General features: G+C 47.2%; 1 protein-coding gene across 5 annotated transcripts in view; it reads right to left on the reverse strand.

The window, feature by feature from the left end:
• CRYL1 (crystallin lambda 1) overlaps positions 1-18,869 on the reverse strand; it is a 122,428-nt gene that overhangs the window by 21,789 nt on the left and 81,770 nt on the right. For 4 of the 5 annotated variants that reach the window (XM_001147202.7, XM_001147059.7, XM_054664848.2 and 1 more), the window contains 2 exons: positions 14,238-14,399; positions 6,747-6,941 (listed from right to left, as the gene is read on the reverse strand). In XM_001147202.7, coding sequence (XP_001147202.1) covers positions 6,747-6,941; positions 14,238-14,399 — 357 coding nt within the window. The remainder of the gene's footprint in view (positions 1-6,746; positions 6,942-14,237; positions 14,400-18,869) is intronic. The other variant, XM_009426694.4, reaches the window with a different exon arrangement.

Here is an 18,869-nt window from a genome sequence, read left to right on the forward strand (position 1 = left end):
TGCCCGCTTTGTGCTGATTCTCTTCCAGAGTCGACATCTGAATAACCGTCAGTGAGCCTGCCTTGCTCTGTTATAGGGTCTCAGGGCACCTGCTCATGTTGACCATGATATTAGTGAAACGGCAGAGCCTCACCGGACTGCCAGAAAAGGACAGGCCACGCAGGCAGCTTGCTGAGATGGCTTCCTGCTCAGAAAATGAAATATGTGAGATGGCACCTTCCTGGGTATTCACGCAGAGGTGGAGAACTAGACCCATATGAATGTTGGTTGATAAGAGGAGAGAAGAAATCAAAGGACCATTCACCTCCAAGTGAACATAGCACATGTGAGAGGAATGTAAGAGGTAGTTACAGCAGCAAATTTAAACATTTTAGGCCATCTTCCCCCTAGAACATGTTCATGCCCTTGGCTCCCCTTTGTGTAACCTCCCAGTCTGCCAAGGAGCTTCTAATTTACATTCTAATTTCAGCATAACAGTTCATAATGCAGCGGATTATGCGCAAACCTGGCTGACAGCATGAGATCAGGCCCCAGTACACAGAGGCCCCACTGTACAGTCGGCAGGCAGGATACACCCAAACACAGGTATTCAGCTACAATCAGCTATACGAGAGTGCTGTTTCTGGGTGTCCCTCCTGAGGGACCTGCTTCTGCCCACACAGGCCCATGACTCCTAAAGGGAAAACCTCCTAAAAGGAAAACCTCATCATAATTTGCATCCCTGCTCAGGAAATCAAACGGCTGGAGGCGGGTGGCTGATGTTAAGCGCGCAAGCAGTTTGACAATGGAGATTCCCCTGGGGCGTCACTCTCCAGCAGGTCCAAGCGGGGCAGGTCTGGCTGGGTGAGCTTTTGATTTGCAAGAGCGATTCTCATCCTCTGTGCAGTTACAACCTATTGTTCATTCATTCTAATATGTTTGTGTTTTTAATTAAAAGTGAACTGTCTATCTTTATTTAAAAAAAAAAAAGAGGGTCTCACTATGTTACCCAGGCTGGTCTTGGACTCCTGGGCTCAAGCAATCCCCCTGCCTCAGCTTCCTCGGTAGCTGGGACTGTAGACGTGTGCCACCTGCCCAGCTACTTTTTTAAAATCAATTTTTACATCTTTTGGTATAACCAGAGGTATTCAGTGTCTTAAAACTAGGACTGTGAATCACAGCTATAGTGACCACATGAGAATCTCCAACTAAGCAGAAGCTGGTTAGAGCTGCATGTGTATCTATTGTGAGCTTGCGGTCAGAGAGAAGGAGTCAGAAACAAGAGACACACATAGAGACACATACAGAGCCAGGGACGTGGTATGTGCATACAAATGATATTCAACAGAAATCTTTGAATAAGTTTGCCACAAAAAGCCTCATCTGCCAATTTTACTACATGATCTTTGAGATACACTTCATTAACTAAAACAATGTCTCCTAACAGTTGGCAGACATGTCTGAAATAAAGCTCAATGACGAAGTTCTGGAATCTCAGGGCCCCATCCAGATGCCCCAGACTACACCCACCCTGACAAATCAAGAGACCAAGAACTCAATCTCTGCGGCCCAGGCCCTAAGGACAGCAGTCCAGCACAGGGATGACATAATTCCGAAGGACAGGCAGAACCCAAGGTCAGCAATTTCCGAAGCTCATCACCACCAACTCACACCAGCAGGCTGAGAACCTGCCGAGGGTTGCAGATTCATTCCCAGGCACCTCCACATACCCTGCCCTCATGGGAAAGAATTTACAGGCAACAAACTTAGCTACTGTCCAGCCAAAAGTCTATTGTCACAACACAATGTCCTTCATTATGCTAATGCCTTAAAAATGTAGACTTGAAATGACATCCCAGCCAATAAGATCATGTGACCCAGGGAGCACGCCTCTGGCAGGGGAAGTGTCAGTAGATTGTGGCCAGACATGTCCATCTGGCATTTCCAAGACCACAGGGCTGCTTCATCCCAAAACTGAAGCCAACTGGAAGAGAAACAAAACGGAGTGAACATCTGTGAGATGGCACAATAGACCTGGCTCCTTCACTCCCTTGGCTATCCGGGTGTCCATTCTACCCCACGAAGGTCTAAGGGCTTACAGAGCTGCAAGGGAACAGAGAGAGAATGGGTGATGACAAGGGAGCGTCTCATAGCCCAGGATGCCACAAAGACAAGAAAAGAAAATGCTTGTCATTCCCAGTGCTTTCTCTTTCTGACCTAGAAATGGCACTGGCAGCGTGGCTCCCCTCCACAAACCCCCACAGTGAGGGAGCCTCCCTGCCACCCCCGCCCCTTTCTTAGAATGTCTCTTTAATGCTCGGCTGCAGGTGTAAAAATATGGTCCCAGAGTGAGTGAGTGAGACTGAAAACGGGAAAATAAAAGGAAAAAAAAATCAATGAGACAAAAAGTTGCTCCTCAAAAAAAAAAAATCAATAAAATTGATAAACCTCTAGCAAGAGAACAAAGACAGAAAGAGAACACCAATCACCAATTTCAGGAAGGAAACCAGGGATATCACTACAGACCCTGCAGCCATTGAAAGGATAAAAAGGAGGACTACCGAGAACTTTATGCTCTTAAGTTCAACAACTTAGAAGAAATGGACCAATTTCTCAGAAACGACGAACCATCAAAACTCAATCACGATGAAACAGACAATCCAAATGGTTCCATAACCATTAAAGAAATTAAATTCATCATCCCAGAAAAGAACCCCACCCTGGCCCGGATGGTTTCACTGGAAAATTCTACCAAATATCTAAAAATGAATTAACAAAAATTACACACAATCTCTTCCAGAAAATAGGAGGAAGAACTTCCCAATTCATTGTATGCAGCTAGAACAGGCTGAGTATCCCTAATCTGAAAATCTGAACCCCAAAGTGCTCCAAAATCTGAAACTTTTCTAGCGCCAACATGACACTCAAAGGAAATGCTCACTGGAGCATTCCAGATCTCAGATTTTCAGATTAGGGATGCTAAAACAGTAAGTATATAATATTCCAAAATCTGCAAACATCCAAAATCTGAAATATTTCTGGTCCCAAGCATTGGGCTTCTCCACCCGTACGTCCTTGATACCAAAATCAAATAAAGATAATACAAAAAAAGAAATCCACAGACAAATATCTCCTATGAATTTAGATGCAAAAAAAAATTCACAACAAAGCATAACCAGGTTGAATCCAGCAATCCCAAGTAGGATTATTCCGAGTATGTGAGGCTGGTTGAACATGCAAAAGTCAATCCATGGGATCCCTTGTTATCACCACTTAGTGAGTGGCAACGCAGCTGACATCAGCAGCAAGACACTGTCACGGGTGGAAATGCAAGCCGTCCTTCCATCCTGCTCTAGCTCCTACCTCAAATTGGAGGTCAGACCCCTGGAAATTCACACTTTCATATGATTTGTGCAGAGCTGCCTCACCTGCGGATGGCAGGGGTGGCAGGGAACGGCATTCCTCCCTGACCTGCTGACCCAGTACCCACATGCCTGGACACAGGCACACAGCTCGTTTCCAGCAGGCTCCCTTAGCGCCCTGAACCAAGTCACCTGGCACCTCTCCTACCCTGGTAGGAGCATCCAGCTCTAATCCATTAACATGCCAAGCAAGGGTCAAACAGAAAAGGCTGTCAAACTTCAACTTGCTTTATGAGCCCAGAGGATCCTGAAACAGAAGCGCCCACACCAGTGAGTCCTAGAGGAGCAGTGAGTCCTAGTTGCCCCCCACCAACGCTCATTCCATTCACTACAGTCAAGGCTCAGGAGCCAGGCACTCCGGCCACACATGGAACCCACACCAGGCCTCACTGAGGAGAAGCTCTGCAAGGCCTTTGGAGCTTTTCAACTTAAAACATGCACAAGCCTACTTAGCCTCTTCTGTAAAACTTCCCCAATTCTGCTCCTTTTCTATTAAAAGTTGCTCTTGAAAGTTTTGAGGCAAACTTGGAAAACACCAAATCTAAGCTCAACTATGGAAAGACTCCAAAATGCAAATTCAAGTTCATCTGGCTTGGAAGTTGTGAGTCAAAGGGGTGTCATTGCACCCTGTGTTCAACTGTGGCTTGGAGCAACTATACAGATTTGCAAGACGGGGAGGTGAGGCCCTGGAGAGGTTTGTTCATTTTTGCTGACTTGCAGTATCTGGCATGGAAACCGGCCACAGCAGCATAGATTTTCCTACAATAAAATCAAGAATCCTTAAACCAACCCACCAGAACAGTGTCAGGTACACCACTGTCTGCTAGGTGGGAGGCACACTGTAGCCAGCACAATCATGGTAGGCAAGATTTCTCTAGGGCCACAATGAGACGAGGCACGGTTCTGCCGCGCAGCCCCAGAGCCTTATGGAATACAGGGCATCCAAGTGGATGCTCAGGTGCGCATGTCAGCGGCTACTTCAGGAACAAGGTCATGACCAGTGTGCCAGTGCTCCAGTTCCAGCAGGCTCCCCTAGCGCCCTGAACCAAGTCACCTGGCTCCTCTCTTACCCTGAAAGCATCCTGGCTCTACCCAATTAACATGCCAAGCAAGGGTCAAACTTCAACCTGCTACTGGAGTGCTGGCACGCTGGTTGTGACCAGCTCCTGAAGTAGCTGGCCAACGGAGGTGCTGCCACTGAGCGGTGATGGTCAAGGTCAGCACCACGACAAGCCCCCTCCTCCTCCCCGAACTCCTCCATGCTCCCTCTCTGCCAGCCCTGCCCCATAACTAAAGCCCCTCACACCCTGGAAGTCATCCCTGTGGGGCTCGGGGTGCCTGGTAGTGCCATTCCCACCCCACCCCTGCCAGGAGAGGACCTGTAGTTTCTAGAGCTGCCTTGGGCCCCACTACCTGTAGATAATCCTTATTTTTAGAAACAAATTATCTTCTAGACTTTCACCAAGGTAATTCTTTGGGTTTTACTCACATTTTCTTAATTTCCCATTTCTCTTGACCTCTTCCTGTTCTGTCACAAACTGTATCCTGCTAGATTTTGGCACTCAGTTCCTTACAGGGACTCCAGGCATCTGAGTCCCACAGCAGCCAACACAGAGACATATGCAGGCTTCACTTTCTCAGGAGGTATGTCACCGTGGAAAGCCAGGAGCAAGAATGTTCCCGCTAGCCAGTAACACAATGTCACTCAGGCTGCCATGACCCATGAAGAGGGACAACCAAAAGCAGGGTGGACATCGTGAGTCAGCAGAACTACCAGAGCAGCCCAACTCACCCCTCCACCTGCCCTCCTCCAGCAGCAAAAGGAAACACCAGAGTCCTCCATGGCTCTTGCAATGGAGAGTTCTTTGTGTACACCTCCCACCCGATCCCCTTACACCTGAATCCCAAACCCTTCCTTGAATGGGCTCACACCTTTCAGATTGGAGAAAGCAAGAGTTTACTCAGTGCGCTAAAATATCTTACAAATAAAAAGCTGAGATTGCCTGTAAAACCCCACAAGGTTTAATTCAACAAGTGAACATGGGCAAGGAGTCTAAAGTTGTTCCCCTTTTCTAGACAAATGGAAATATTTTAAATAAATCTCCAAAAAGGTTCTGATAGATCTGTGTTTCTTTAAAAATACCTTGACACTGACTGATATTCAAGAAATTACTAAGAAATTCAAACCGCCGCCCTAACAGTGGAAACCCGAGCACTGTTTCTTGAAAATACAGGAGCCTTAAGTGGATTTAGACATCAAGACACAGAATCGAGGCAACCGCATGGCAAATGCACCCGGCAGTCCAGTCAGACAATGTACCTAACGGGGATTTGGCCCAACACGAGAAGCAGGCTGCGGGAGGCCACGTCTGTCATGCACACCTGCCTGGTTTGGAAGAACTGCTGGGAAATTGAAATGCAACACTCAAGGAAGCTGGGGCACAGTCAGCTTCCTGGTTGCCGTCTCAGGCAAGGCTCGGTGTGTGTCCTTGCGAGTCCAAACAAGGAACTGTGGAGCCAGGTGCAGATGACTCGAGCCCGAGCAGCGTCCTCCCTACGCTGTGCAGCTGGGTACTTCCGGCCCTTGAGCCTTCCACAATGTTTTTGCAACACAGGCGTGGGCAGAGTCTTGCCTTCCCCCTGCAGAAGCCGGGCAAGTGCCATAAGGGAGGCCGGACAGTTCCACTCCCAGATCCCGAGACTTCTCCGCCTCGTCCTGGGGTCCAGCTGACCTATCTCCTCCAGGCACCATGGCCCCTCATGCAAATGTACACGAGAATGCGTGCAGCCAGGCCATTTCTTCACCTCCATGTAAAATCCTTTCATTAGAGGATGATGTTAAATATATTTACATATCATTTCCTCTTTATAGGTAAGACAAGCATTTACTCTAACAAGCCTATTCATCACTTCTTCCTCAAGCTCTTGAAACAATTAGGTTCCTTCAGGAGACAGAAGTTTACACAAAATATAATTTTTTTCCTTTTGAAAAATTATAACACTGAGGGGTAAAAGCTGACTCTGTGGGAAAATGCAGTGGGCCACATAGGTTATTATGTCTAATGCTATGAAAGGGCAGGAAGGAGAGAAGCCTGTCATCGTGTCCTGGTATCAGGTGACTGTAAGAAGAACCTCTCAGGCAGACAGTGAATCGCTGCATTTTATTTTGGTTCTAAAGGTGGCCCTTGGTCTCCAGAATAGAGCAAGAAGAAGCAAGCAGCCTCTGACTTTCCCAGCTTCCAGGCTGCCCAAGGAACAACTTTCACTGTCCTGCTCAACTTTGAGAGGGAGGGAAGAAGGAGGGAGAAAGGAAGGGAGGGAGGGAGAGAGGACGGGCACACACACCTCCACTAGCCGCCAGGCCTCGCTGATGATTGCATATTGCAGGCGGTTCAGAACGAAGCCGGCCACCTCCTTCTGGACTCGCATGGGGCACTGTCCAATCTTCTTCATCAGGGCGTGGGTTCTGTCCACTGTCGTAGGGGCCGTCTCCGGGTGGGGGACCAGCTCAACCAGCGGGATGTAGTATGGCGGATTCACCTTAGGAGAGAGAGAGAAGTGGGGGAGTCAAGGAGATGACCCTGGGTTTGGGGAACTGCACCCACCCTGAATGGTCAGGAGCAGCAGATGCATCTTTGGAATGGTGCCTTTAGATTCAGTGGCCAACAACAAGATACTTGAGAAAGAAATTTATTCACAAAGGAGAGAGAAAAAGGGAACCTGATGCAGAATTGTGTGGTTTTGTTTAAAAAAAAAAATACCCAAAATACAAAGTTGGAATTTGGAGGAACAGTTTGCTATCCTGTATGTTTACGGCTAATCTTCAAGTCCCTGGCCTCCCCAGGACAGAGTTTCTCTGCTCCCATCTGTCTTGTCTTCAAAGCTTCCTCCCAGCCCACCACCCCGCAGAATCATGTCTTCCCATCTGCAGTCACCACAGGCTCTGACATTCTTCTGTGTCAGTGTTAAAAATTATTAGCAAGCTGGGTGCGGTGGCTCACACCTGTAATCCCAGAACTTTGGGAGGTCGAGGTGGAGGGATCACTTGAGCCCAGGAGTTCAAGACAAGCCTAGGCAACACAGCGAGACCCTGTTTCTACAAAAAATAAAAAAATTAGCTAGGTGTGGTGTTGTGTACCTGTAGTCCCAGCTACTTGGAAGGCTGAAGTGGGAGAATCATTTAAGCCCAGGAAGTGGAGGCTGCAGTGAGCCATGATTGTGCCATTGTACTCCAGCCTAGGTGACAGTGCCAGATCATCTCAAAAATAAATTATTAGCAGTGTCTTCCCAAAACCTGGTATTTCCTTAATTCCTCCATATTGTACCTTAAGTGTCTGCCTCTTCCAGTCTAATGTCACCTTCCTGCTCTAGAAATCAACAGGCATCAACACACCTCAGCAGCCCCAGCACCCCGACGAGCCCAACACAGGAAGGCATTGTCCAGGTGAGCATGCCCCAAGGGAGGACCCTGGACTTCACTGTTCAACTCTGGTGTTCTTGGTTTACTTTGAGAAACTGTTCTTAGAGATTCCTCACAGAGAGTTATCAAATGTCCAAAGAAAACAGTGCCTGGTAGAACCTGACTGGCCTGAGCACTGAGCCAAGTATACCACAGCAAACAGAAATGATGCTTTTCAATTGGTTTTCCTCCACTACATGGGTGATAGGTAGAATGTCACATTTGCTAAGTGATGCTTCCATGAGCAGAAGCTTCCATTTAAAGATGACTCCCACAGAAGAGGAAAGGAGAAATAAGGGCCATCCTGGGCACCTGCTCTGCCCTCTCAGGAATCAAGAAAAGATGGCTCCTGTTTCCAAATAGACAGATGGTAAATCCATGCCTCGGTTAAACACCTGTCACCTACTGAATTCTTATGGAAACGCTTAACCTCTGACCTTTTGAAAAATGAAGATTAGAAGAACTGGAAGTGTGTCTTTCTCAGATGAATTTTACCTTATTTTATATAAAGCAGGCATGCTGGGATTGGGGTCTTTCAAACATTGTAAGCCTCACTGGTAGCAAAAACAGACTGAGACAAGGAGTTAGAAAGCATTTCTATGTACAACTCACCAGTTCCCTCCTCTCAGTCTTCTCTGCGATTTTTCCTGCTCACACTTTCACTGAGTGATGGTGACCCCCAGTCTGCCACAGTGGCCCATCTGTGCCCACTCCCTGGTGTCACCACCACCAAGACTTGAGGACACAGAATACACCTGCATGTCTCACACAGATCCCAGCCTCACCCTGGCCCACATCTGCAACTGAGTGCTGGACGCTTTCCCTTGGGCACACCCCAGCACAGACTTGTCTCATGTGGGTTACCCCCATGGTCCCCAACCCTGGCAGGCTCCTGATCTCAGTGAGAATGTGTCACATCCCCACACCCAAGTCAGTACCAGGAGAAACGTTCCTGGCCCCTGCCTCTCCCTAGCCCCTCTCACTTTCCATTGACAGGTGAGGCCAGCTGGACTCCCTGGGTCAAGGGTGAACTTGGGGAGCTTTTCTGTCTTACAACAGGATTGTAAAATGCACCAATCAGGAACTTTCCTGTCTTACAAGAGGATTGTAAAATACACCAATCAGCACTCTGTAAAACGCACCAATCAGTGCTCTGTAAAACACATCAATCGGGGCTCTGTAAAACGCACCAATCAGCACTCTGCAAAACGCACCAATCAGCGCTCTGTAAAATGCACCAATCAGCAGGATTCTAAAAGTAGCTAATCGGGGGAAGGATTGAAAAAAGGGAACTCTGATAGGGCAGAAATGGAACAGGGGAGGGGCCAATTAGGGAAAAAAAGCTGGTCACTCCCCCCACCCACCCCTACCGCCCACCCACACCCACACGTGCCCCCCCACCCACACCCCTACACCCCCACCTGCAGCGTTAACCCACTCCGCTGTCTTTCCCTGCTGTGGAAGCTTTGTCCTTTTGCTCTTCACAATAAACCTTGCTACCACTTACTCTTTGGGTCCGTGCTATCCTTAAGAGCTGTAACAATCACCACCAAGTCTGTGGTTCACGAAGTCAGCAAGACCACAACCCACCAAGACCAACTCCGGACACACCATCAGTTACTGAAGTCCTGTTACTTCTCTTTACTCTTCTCTCAAAAAAATCATTGCCACTGCCACCCTCAGCTCAGGGCCCCCGTTTCCATATAGATTCTGCACTCCCTTCATGGGACTCCTGCTGGGGTCTCAGCCCCTCTATCTCATCCTCCCAGAGCAATCCGTGTTGTAGCGGGAGCCTATCAAATCCACAGCAGCAGCAGAAAGCTAGGTTCAGGTGCCGCGGCTGGGGTGGAGCAGTGGAAAGTTAGTGTTTCATGGGTAGGAGGTTCAGTCTTATAAGAGGAGAAAGTTCCATGGATTGTTGGTGGTGGTGGCTGCACACCAATGAGAGTGTCCTTAATGCCTCCAAACTGCACACTTACAAATAGTTAAGACGGTAGATTTTCTTATGTATATTTTACCACAATTATACATTTTAAAAGTAAAAAACAGGACTTTGATCATGCCTTCTCCAAAGAAAAATCTTGAAGGGCTGCCCAGCGCCCACCGTACAAGGCACACGGCTGACTAGGACGCAGGGGCCAGCGACTGGGCCCCACGCAGCCCCCCAAAACAGACTTCCATTCACACCGACTTCCATCCACACCTCCGTGTCCACCTACGGAAGCCGCCGCAAAAGGACCTTCGAGGTCTCCCGGCTGGGGCACAGTCTCCCTAACCACAGCCCTCAGCCTCTGGCCCAAGAGGTCAATCTTGTCAATAAGGTCAGGTGCCCCTTGAATTTACCACAATAGAGGGGAGGAGAAGAGGCGAGAGAGGAGAGGAGGCAGCTCCCCCGCCCCAAACCTTCCATGTGGGAGTGTGCGAGGTGGACTCGGAAACACGCCCCCGAAAGGGTTAGACAGATACAACGGCAGCGCAGCGCAGGGGCCTGGGCCTGCGCAGGCCGGCGAAGCACAAGGGACGCATTCTTCCCCGCTGCCCGGGCCCCATGTGACCGCGCCGACAGCGCGGCTGCCCACAGAGACTCCCTTCACCCCCGCTCCAGGAGCAACCAAAACGGCGAGGCCCACAGGGCCGACAGCGCCCTCGCGGGAGGCAGCCGGGCTGGGGCCTCTTGCCAGCCCTCGGTGTTCGATGCTTCATGGGTAGCCCATCCTCTCGGCGGCGCGCTCGCAGGGAGGGCTCAAAGGCAGCTCGGAGCGGCCGCAGGGCCGTGCAGATGTGCAAAGAGACGCACAGAGCACGGGCGCTTTGCAGACAGCAAGCCCATACATCCAATATTTACCACCAATACCAGGGCAGATGACTTCGGTGTGAGACGTGAGGTGAGTTCGAAAAGGCCACGCACAAGCAAGGGGCGGGGGAGCGGGCTAACTGGTGGCCTCTCCCCCAACGCCCACCGCACGCCCCAGTCTGCCAGCCGCGGCCCCCTTCCCAAGCAGGCCTGTCCATACAGCACAGTACTTGGTGGGCTCCGAAGACCCCACCAGCCCTGTCGGACCATCGCCTTCCCAGACTGAACTAAGGAAGAGAAAAAAGCAGGGAGCCTCTTTGTAAAGTGTGGCTAAACTATCAGTAGAAAACTGCCACTCTGTCAATGCTAACATAGAGCTCAGTAAGGACTGAGACTGCAGTGCAACATGCACACCGTTGTCACCCACAGGCCCCAGCCGTCACATTCTCCTCCCTCAGCCCCTCCACGTAGGAATTCCGGAGTCGCTGCCACGAGGAGTTGAGGAAACAACACAAAAGACACTGGAGAAGAAAATGTCCAGAACAGAGCCGGGCTGCATGAACAGCCCTCTTCCTGGGCCTTCAGTGTGGCCGTCAGCAGCTCTAGTCCTGGAAGCCCACCCTAAAACCCAGCCTGAACTCCTGCGCTGGGAGTACGAGCCCGTCTGGCCAGCGCCTTTCCCCACCCACTGAGGGAACACGTGGCCGTGCAACGAGGGTTGCAGGCTTCTCTGTGTGGGCAGAGACAAGCAACATTTCCAATTTGCTGAATATCCACTTTGGCACGGCATGAACAAGCCTCCTTTTTCTTCATCCTATTTTCGGCCCAGGCAGAAATCACTAATGATTGAAACAAAGGGCCCCAAGCAGGGACTGGGGGCTGCAGGGTGGGCTCCTAGCTGGCCTGGGGGTGCTTCTCTGTGGTTCCTCAGAGATTACAAATGGGTCTTGATTCTGTAGGGACTGCCTGTCCAGTCCCCTGGAGGTCCCGTGGGGTGAGCAAGAGGTGGGGCCAGGTGTGGTGCCTTTGTCTTGTAATTCCATCACTTTGGGGAGGCTGAGACAGGAGGCTTGCTTGAGGCCAGAAGTTCAAGGCTGCAGTGAGCTTTGATGGCACCACTGCTCTCCAGCCTGGGTGACAGAGCCACAGAGAAAGAATAAAAAAAGAGAGAGAAAGAGAGAGAGGTGGGCAGCTGGAACATAGAGGAAAGAAAGGGAAAGGTCCAAAGATGGCTAACTTGGGTTATTTGATTTGCTTTAATTAACATCGGTTTTGTTTAAAAATAATTTGTAACAATAAGGAAGATTAATTTTTTTTTTTGAGATGGAGTCTCGCTCTGTCGCCCAGGCTGGAGTGCAGTGGCGCGATCTCGGCTCACTGCAAGCTCCACCTCCTGGGTTCACACCATTCTCCTGCCTCAGCCTCCCGAGTAGCTGGGACTACAGGCGACCGCCACCTCACCTGGCTAATTTTTTGTATTTTTAGTAGAGACGGGGTTTCACCGTGTTAGCCAGGATGGTTTCGATCTCCTGACCTCCTAATCCACCCACCTCGGCCTCCCAAAGGGGAAGATTAATTTTTAAAATAGGATCTGGACTTTATGCTGTTTCATTAAATAAGTGAGCAATAGTGGGATGGAACAAGAGTAGGAAGTGGGGAGAGAAGTGTCATTATTCAACAGTTACCAACTACTGCTGGTCAAGGGACTGGGCTGGGTGTGAGGGAGAAGAAAGTGACTCAGGTGTCCTCTCACCCATCTGGCAATTTAAAATTAAAGAGATGCAGTAAACGTCTCGTCAAATAACTCAGGAGGTATTTTCTGAGCAACTTTATTTAGACTAGTTTTGTTTCAAACTAACTTAGAAGCAAGAACATGGGTTAGAAATTAGGAGGCTGACAGCTTCCACTGAAACAATCAAGGAGCAACCTAGAAAGTGCTGAGGTCTCCAGGAGCCCTGTCCACGGACATGTATATGTCACCAAAGCAAAGGCACAGCAGGCTTCTCGGGACTTGCTTTCAATTAGGGTCCCTCGTAATGCTAATCTCACTCGTAATTGAGTGGTAACCAAATGTGACTGGTTCTCTTCTATTCTTATGCATCTCAGCCTCCTTATTTTCTAACCATTCCTCATTCTTTCCATCGTATGTCCCAGGACCATGCAGCTATGTAAATGGTGGTCCAAGCTGCTGCTCTTCTTAGCACATAAAACCTGGTGGGCATCTACAGATCCGGTAGGAGTCTGTTACCTCCACATTCTAAATGGCTCTTGCTCAGAAAGAGGAATTGCCCTGCTCTCGATCCCAGGCCCTGCTCACTCATGCTTGGACTACTGCCCGAGTCCTGTGACATCATTGCTCCCCTCTCTGACCCGTCTTCATCCCAGGAAGGACCTTCATGTTACCCTCCCCAAGCAGCGCTTCCACAACCTCACACTGCTGCTCTGGACCCAAGCTGTCTGTCCCAGCTCTTCAGAGTAACCCTCACGATTCTCCAGACCCAACTGTTACTAAGCCTTCCAGTGTTCTCCCATGGCTCCAAGGCATGTGTGCTCATGCCACCAGGCTGGCCTCCCACAATTCTGCACACCGAGCGTGTTCTTGGCCCAGGGTCTTTGCTTATGCTCTTCCCCAGCCTCAGACCCTCTCTTCCCTTCATCAGCCCAACCAGGTCCTAGCCAGGCTGGGCCCTCTATGTTGCTTCTCCCTGATCCGAACCTCTGACAACCTGGTGGTGCCAAGGGTGTGGTCACTATTTTGTACTATTATATTTATCATAGCTTGAGCTAAGTCACCTTTCCCGTTCTAACAGGCAGTCCTGGTTCTCCAAGGTCACACTGAGCTCGCAGCTGGGGCTCAAACGTCGTTCACTGAATCTCCTCTCTCACTCCCCTTTCCTCACTTCAATACATTAACCGCTAAAAGATTCCTTGAGTGCTTGCACGCCAATCTGAAACTCATTGTCCCAGGCACCTCATAATGTACTCCTGGCAAATAAGCTTGCATAGTTAATTACAATGAGTGAGTGGAAGGGAAACCACAAGGGGAAAAAAGTCCTTGAAGTCAGACCTACAGTCAGAATCTCAGGAGCAGGACCCAGAATCTGCATTGTAACAAAACCAATCCTACTCTGAATTGTGTTGAGTAAACTACACAGTGCAAGTGACGTATCTATACAATCCTACCCAATGTATACGTTTTTGATGTAGCACTTTTATATTGATAGTAGAATTATTTATTAGTCGGCCTCCTCAGCTACACAGTTACTTGGGGGCGAAAGCCTCAAAGCAGTCCTCACTCTATTCTGTTGCACATTAGGTACACAGATAAAAATCCAAGGAATTTTGGATAAAATTCTTTTTTAAAATACTAGTATTGTGCAACTCTGAATACAATAAGAACCACCGAACTGCACAATTTGAATTGGCAAATTGTGTAAGTGAATTATATCTCAATAAAGCCGTTTAAAAGACTAATGGATTACTCACAAGTTATTGACCCCCCTCCCCCGCAAAAAAAAAAAAGAAAAAAAAAAACACAGAATGAGATGAGATACAATCAATCCTCTGGATTTAAAATACTCACAGGATGAGCCACGATGCATTGCTTCACGTGGACCAAGCCAGCAAACAACTTGGAAGGCATGAGACAAGAAGTGGAACTGCTTAAGATCACTCGATCATCAATGATGGAATCTAGCTGAGCAAAAATCTTCTTCTTCAGTTCTAGATCTTCTGGAACACATTCCTGAAAAGGACACGTTTAAATGACTATTCATGACCACTCGACTCAGGCCCCAAGCAAAGCATTTCATGTTTGTTTCATTCCTCAAATGAACCACTTTGAAAATGATGAGGTTCAAGACATGTTATCCCAAAATATGGCAACTTGGCATCTGAGAAAACAGCGGAAACAGGGAGGTCCCTCTGCCCTTCTGCTCTCTCCTCCCCTAAAGCAAGCCATAAAAGAATTTTCTGCCCTTCCCATGAAGCAGGGCATAAGACCCTCATTCCAGAGGTGCCCTCCCTACACCCAGAGAAAAACAATCTCCTTGTCTCTGAAGACACAGGGAAGAATCTGAACAAACAGGCCTTGCCAACTTCCTTCTAGTTTCATGCCAGCTAGATCGTACCCCTTTGTCCTGTCATACCTCTGAAAGACTGTCCATTCTTTATCAAACCTAAGCATAAAAATACAGAGGTTTCCCTGTGTCTTGGGGTCTACACTTTTTATGAAGGCTGCTGTGTCATGTAAAACTTACAATAAATACATCTGTATGTTTCTCTCTTGTTCATCTGTCTTTTGTTATAGGGCCCTCAGCCACGAAACTTTCCGTAGGTGAAGAAAAGATTTTACTTATTCTCCCTTACAAAAATCACCAGCAAGATTTAAGGATGAGAAAAGGCTGCTGGAAAATACGATAAATCTTGATAACTCTGGAAAGTTGCAAAGCGGGTAAGGAATATATGGGAGTTTCTTGTACTTTCTAATTTTGAATAGCCTGGAAATTCTCATAATAAAAAAGTCTGCCAACGATACGGGGGTGGATTCTACAAACACAACACACAACAGCACCCCAGGCAAACTGTTAAAAACATCGGTAGCTATCATCAACTTTATTTTCCCTATCTGCTTTGACCATCAGATCAACAGATCTTCAAGGAAAAATCTCATCCTCGTGAAATGAACAAACACGTTACATCCATAATTCCCAAAAGGCTTCTTGAGAATCCATTTCTAATTGGAGGTCCTTTTGAAAAAGATCTCCATTTCCAAAAATCCAAAACTACATTAATCGGGGTAGGGGAGTGGGATAAAGATGCAAATTTGGATTAAATGCTGCAGGTAACAACCGCTCTGAAATTCTAATTACAAAGCTAGAGTGAGAGTGAGATGACACCTTCAAACATCCAGCGCTGGTCCACAGGCGAGGTGTTCCCTGCCACATGAGGATGAAGAGGACACCGCCCTGCTGTGTGGATGGAAGCAGACCAGGTGGAAGACGCAAGAGCTGCTCTGACACTTTGGAAATACTAGAGCTGTCCTTCCCCTCCTGACATCTGCACCTCTGGGATCACACCAGGGGTCACTCCTAACCAAGGTCTCTGCTCACCTAGGGGCAACAGGTGCTGCAGGGGAGGAGGTAGGGCCTCCCAACGTTCCCCAGTGACTTCAGGAGAATGACTCTCAGTGTGGTGCAATAACCACCCCATTAGAATCAACGGCGTGGCTTGTTAAAAATGCAAATTATTGGGCTTCCATCCCGGACCTGCTGAATCAGAGTCTCTGGGGGTGGGTTCCAGGCATCTGCAGTTCTAACAAGCATCCCTGATGATTCCTGTTCCCACTAAAGTTTGGGAACCACTATTCTGAGGTGTGTGTCCAAAGCGGGGGTCCTTAATGCTCTCAGTGCAGTGTGCCACCAAATGCATCCTCAAGGGTTTCCTCTCCATCCCAGCTACTCAGGGATAAACAAGGTGCCCTGACGGGAAATGGGAAGTATATTAGCACTGCAGCCATCTCATGGTCTCTAACCACCTGACCAATTTCACTAAAATGTTAAATTTACACATCATATTAGGTCATGAATACAGTATAAACACGAGCAGATAACAAGAAATGTGCAAATGTGAAATTCAATGCTGAAGTACTGCTAGAAATTATATCAGAATCACCCTTCAAAAATAAATGTTTTCAAGTTTAATTGAATAATACTAATAGTTAATATCTAATATATTGAAATCAGCTGTGTAAATAGTGTGACATGAATTTTGCATCTATATCATCTACAAGATTTTTAAAGTTTTATTCTAAGGGTAGGGAGTCCATTTTGGATTTGTTTATGCTTTTTAAAAATATAATCAAACCATGTGAATCTTTTTAAAGAAACAAAAGTTCGCATGAGCACCACATCTCAAAGACAGAAAAAAAAAATCAGTCATTTAAGAACTGTAAAGCCCATTGTGTTAACTCCCCTTATCAAAAGGGGAAAAAGAGCTACAGTAGCTGGCTCATTGTATTGAGTCATTCCTGGATCAGTTAAGCCTGCAAGTTGGGTTAAGTTTAAATGGAGCCTTGTAGCAAAGCCAGAGACGAAGAATGATGCAGATCCTGTGTAAGCTAATAAAAGAGTCTCCATGAATAGCCTTATTGTAATCCTGTCATGCAGATTCTCCCTTGAAATTCTATGCCTTTCTTCAGATCATTTGATTATCAAAGAGGCAAGAAAACCTGAACCAGAGGAAACTCAAATCTGTTACAATTATGTAACAGTTTTTAATGGCACATTTGCTTGAAGTTTTGTTGCTGTAGTTGTTGCTGTTTTTAAGAGTGACCCAATTGTGTTGGATGTGCTGGGCTGGGGTTATAAGGATGCTGTCCATGTCACAACTGAGTTTATTTCCTTGCTATTATTCATTCAGATACCCCTGGTCTGAAAAAGGGAGTCTGACAAATTTATCAGCACCTTCCTCACTTGCAGTTGGTTACAAAGCTCAGAGAAGCTGCAGTCATTCTCTTTGCCCTAAAGGGACTGGGAGGACAGGCAGGGAAGAATGTCAGTGAGACAGCTGAGAAGGCACCTGCACTCCCTCTCCAAACCAGAGAGATGCAACCCATGCACTCTCAACTCTGTCTTTCAGGGGCCCTTTCTAGAGACAGGCACCAAATGTGAAGCACTAGCAAAAATCCTACCACTACTAAAGGTAATCAGCTTGACTTTGCTTAATTAAAGGTTGACAGCATCTTTCAAAGCACTGACTTTTGTTTGTTTGGGTTTTGTTTGTTTTGAGGCAGGGGGAGGGAGACACAACTCATGACAAATAATATTCTCATGCACAACCACCATCGGCATGCCCAGATTTTGACAAATAAAACTCTGGGGAGAGGTAAAGCACAATACAACTTCCTAGTTCTCACAACTGTTCTGTCAGAAGGATCACCCTCTTCCCTTAGACTGATCACTGGCTCAGGCAGTATCAGCAGCTGACAGGTGAGGCAGAGTTTAGACACTGGGGTTTCCCTGCCTTTCCTGAAGGGAAGAAACGACATGATGCTATTCCAGGCATTACTTTTAGTGCCTGGAATACTTTTAAAAAACTTGTATTTTTAAAGTAAATCATTTATAAACTTCAGTGTTTTATGGTTAGTAAAAGTTACCTGTGTGGTTAATTCAACTCATTAGGGCCCTGATGTGGAAAGCTGGCACAGCCCCAGCAAGTCTGCTAACTGGACCATTCCCAGGGAAAGGGTGTGCTGGGTAAGTACTCACTTCTGAAGTTTATACACTTGCTTATGCAACATACATTTTCCAAAACATACATTTTCATGGTGAAAAAAAAATTCTGTCGTTTGTTATTGTTGTTTTTAAATCCATCCAGGCATTTTATTATTTTTATTTTTTGTTTTTATTTTTTGAGATGGAGTCTCACTCTGTTGCCCAGGCTGGAGTACAATGGCATGATCTCGGCTCACTGCAACTTCCATCTCCTAGGTCAAGCGAGTCTCCTGCCTCAGCCTTCCAAGTAGCTGGGACTACAGGCCTGCACCACCACACCCGGCTAATTTTTGTATTTTTAGTAGAGACAGGGCTTCATCATGTTGGCCAAGCTAGTCTCAAACTCCTGACCTCAGGTGATCTGCCCACCTCAGCCTCCCAAAGTGCTGGGATTACAGGTGTAAGCCACCACACCCGGCCAACCCAGGCATTTTAAATAGGCATCCTGTTGCTAGAAAGTCTGTATTGGCTAGTGCAAAATATCTGGAAGCAGCTTTCAACGTGCTTTACAGAAAGAAAAAACAAATTAGAAGACTTCAATACTTAGAGTACTTTACATGCAAAGAAGATCTATTAGATAATTTTAAGAGGAAAAGACATGGTAAGAAAGGAAATATGAATTAGAATCCTACTGCAATCATAGCAAAAGGAAATCCACTCTCAGGCTGAAGATGGAGGCGTTCTACATTATAAACTCTGTTAGCACTAGTTACATCTCTGGCTTTAATCTGCCTAATTAACACCCCAGTTTCTCTTCACCATTTCTCCCAGGAGTACAATCTTTAAAATCTGTCAGATTAATAGACTGCTGTGACAACACTTTTTAAGAGGTGGACACCATAATTATTTATATTTTTTAAAAAAGAATCTTTTTGCTCTAGAATAAATAATGTGTTAAGTAAAAGGGGAAAGAGCACATCTATTTTCAACATTACAGGCAA

Source organism: Pan troglodytes, chromosome 14 (genome assembly GCF_028858775.2).
Source record: "Pan troglodytes isolate AG18354 chromosome 14, NHGRI_mPanTro3-v2.0_pri, whole genome shotgun sequence".
Lineage (NCBI taxonomy): Eukaryota > Metazoa > Chordata > Mammalia > Primates > Hominidae > Pan > Pan troglodytes.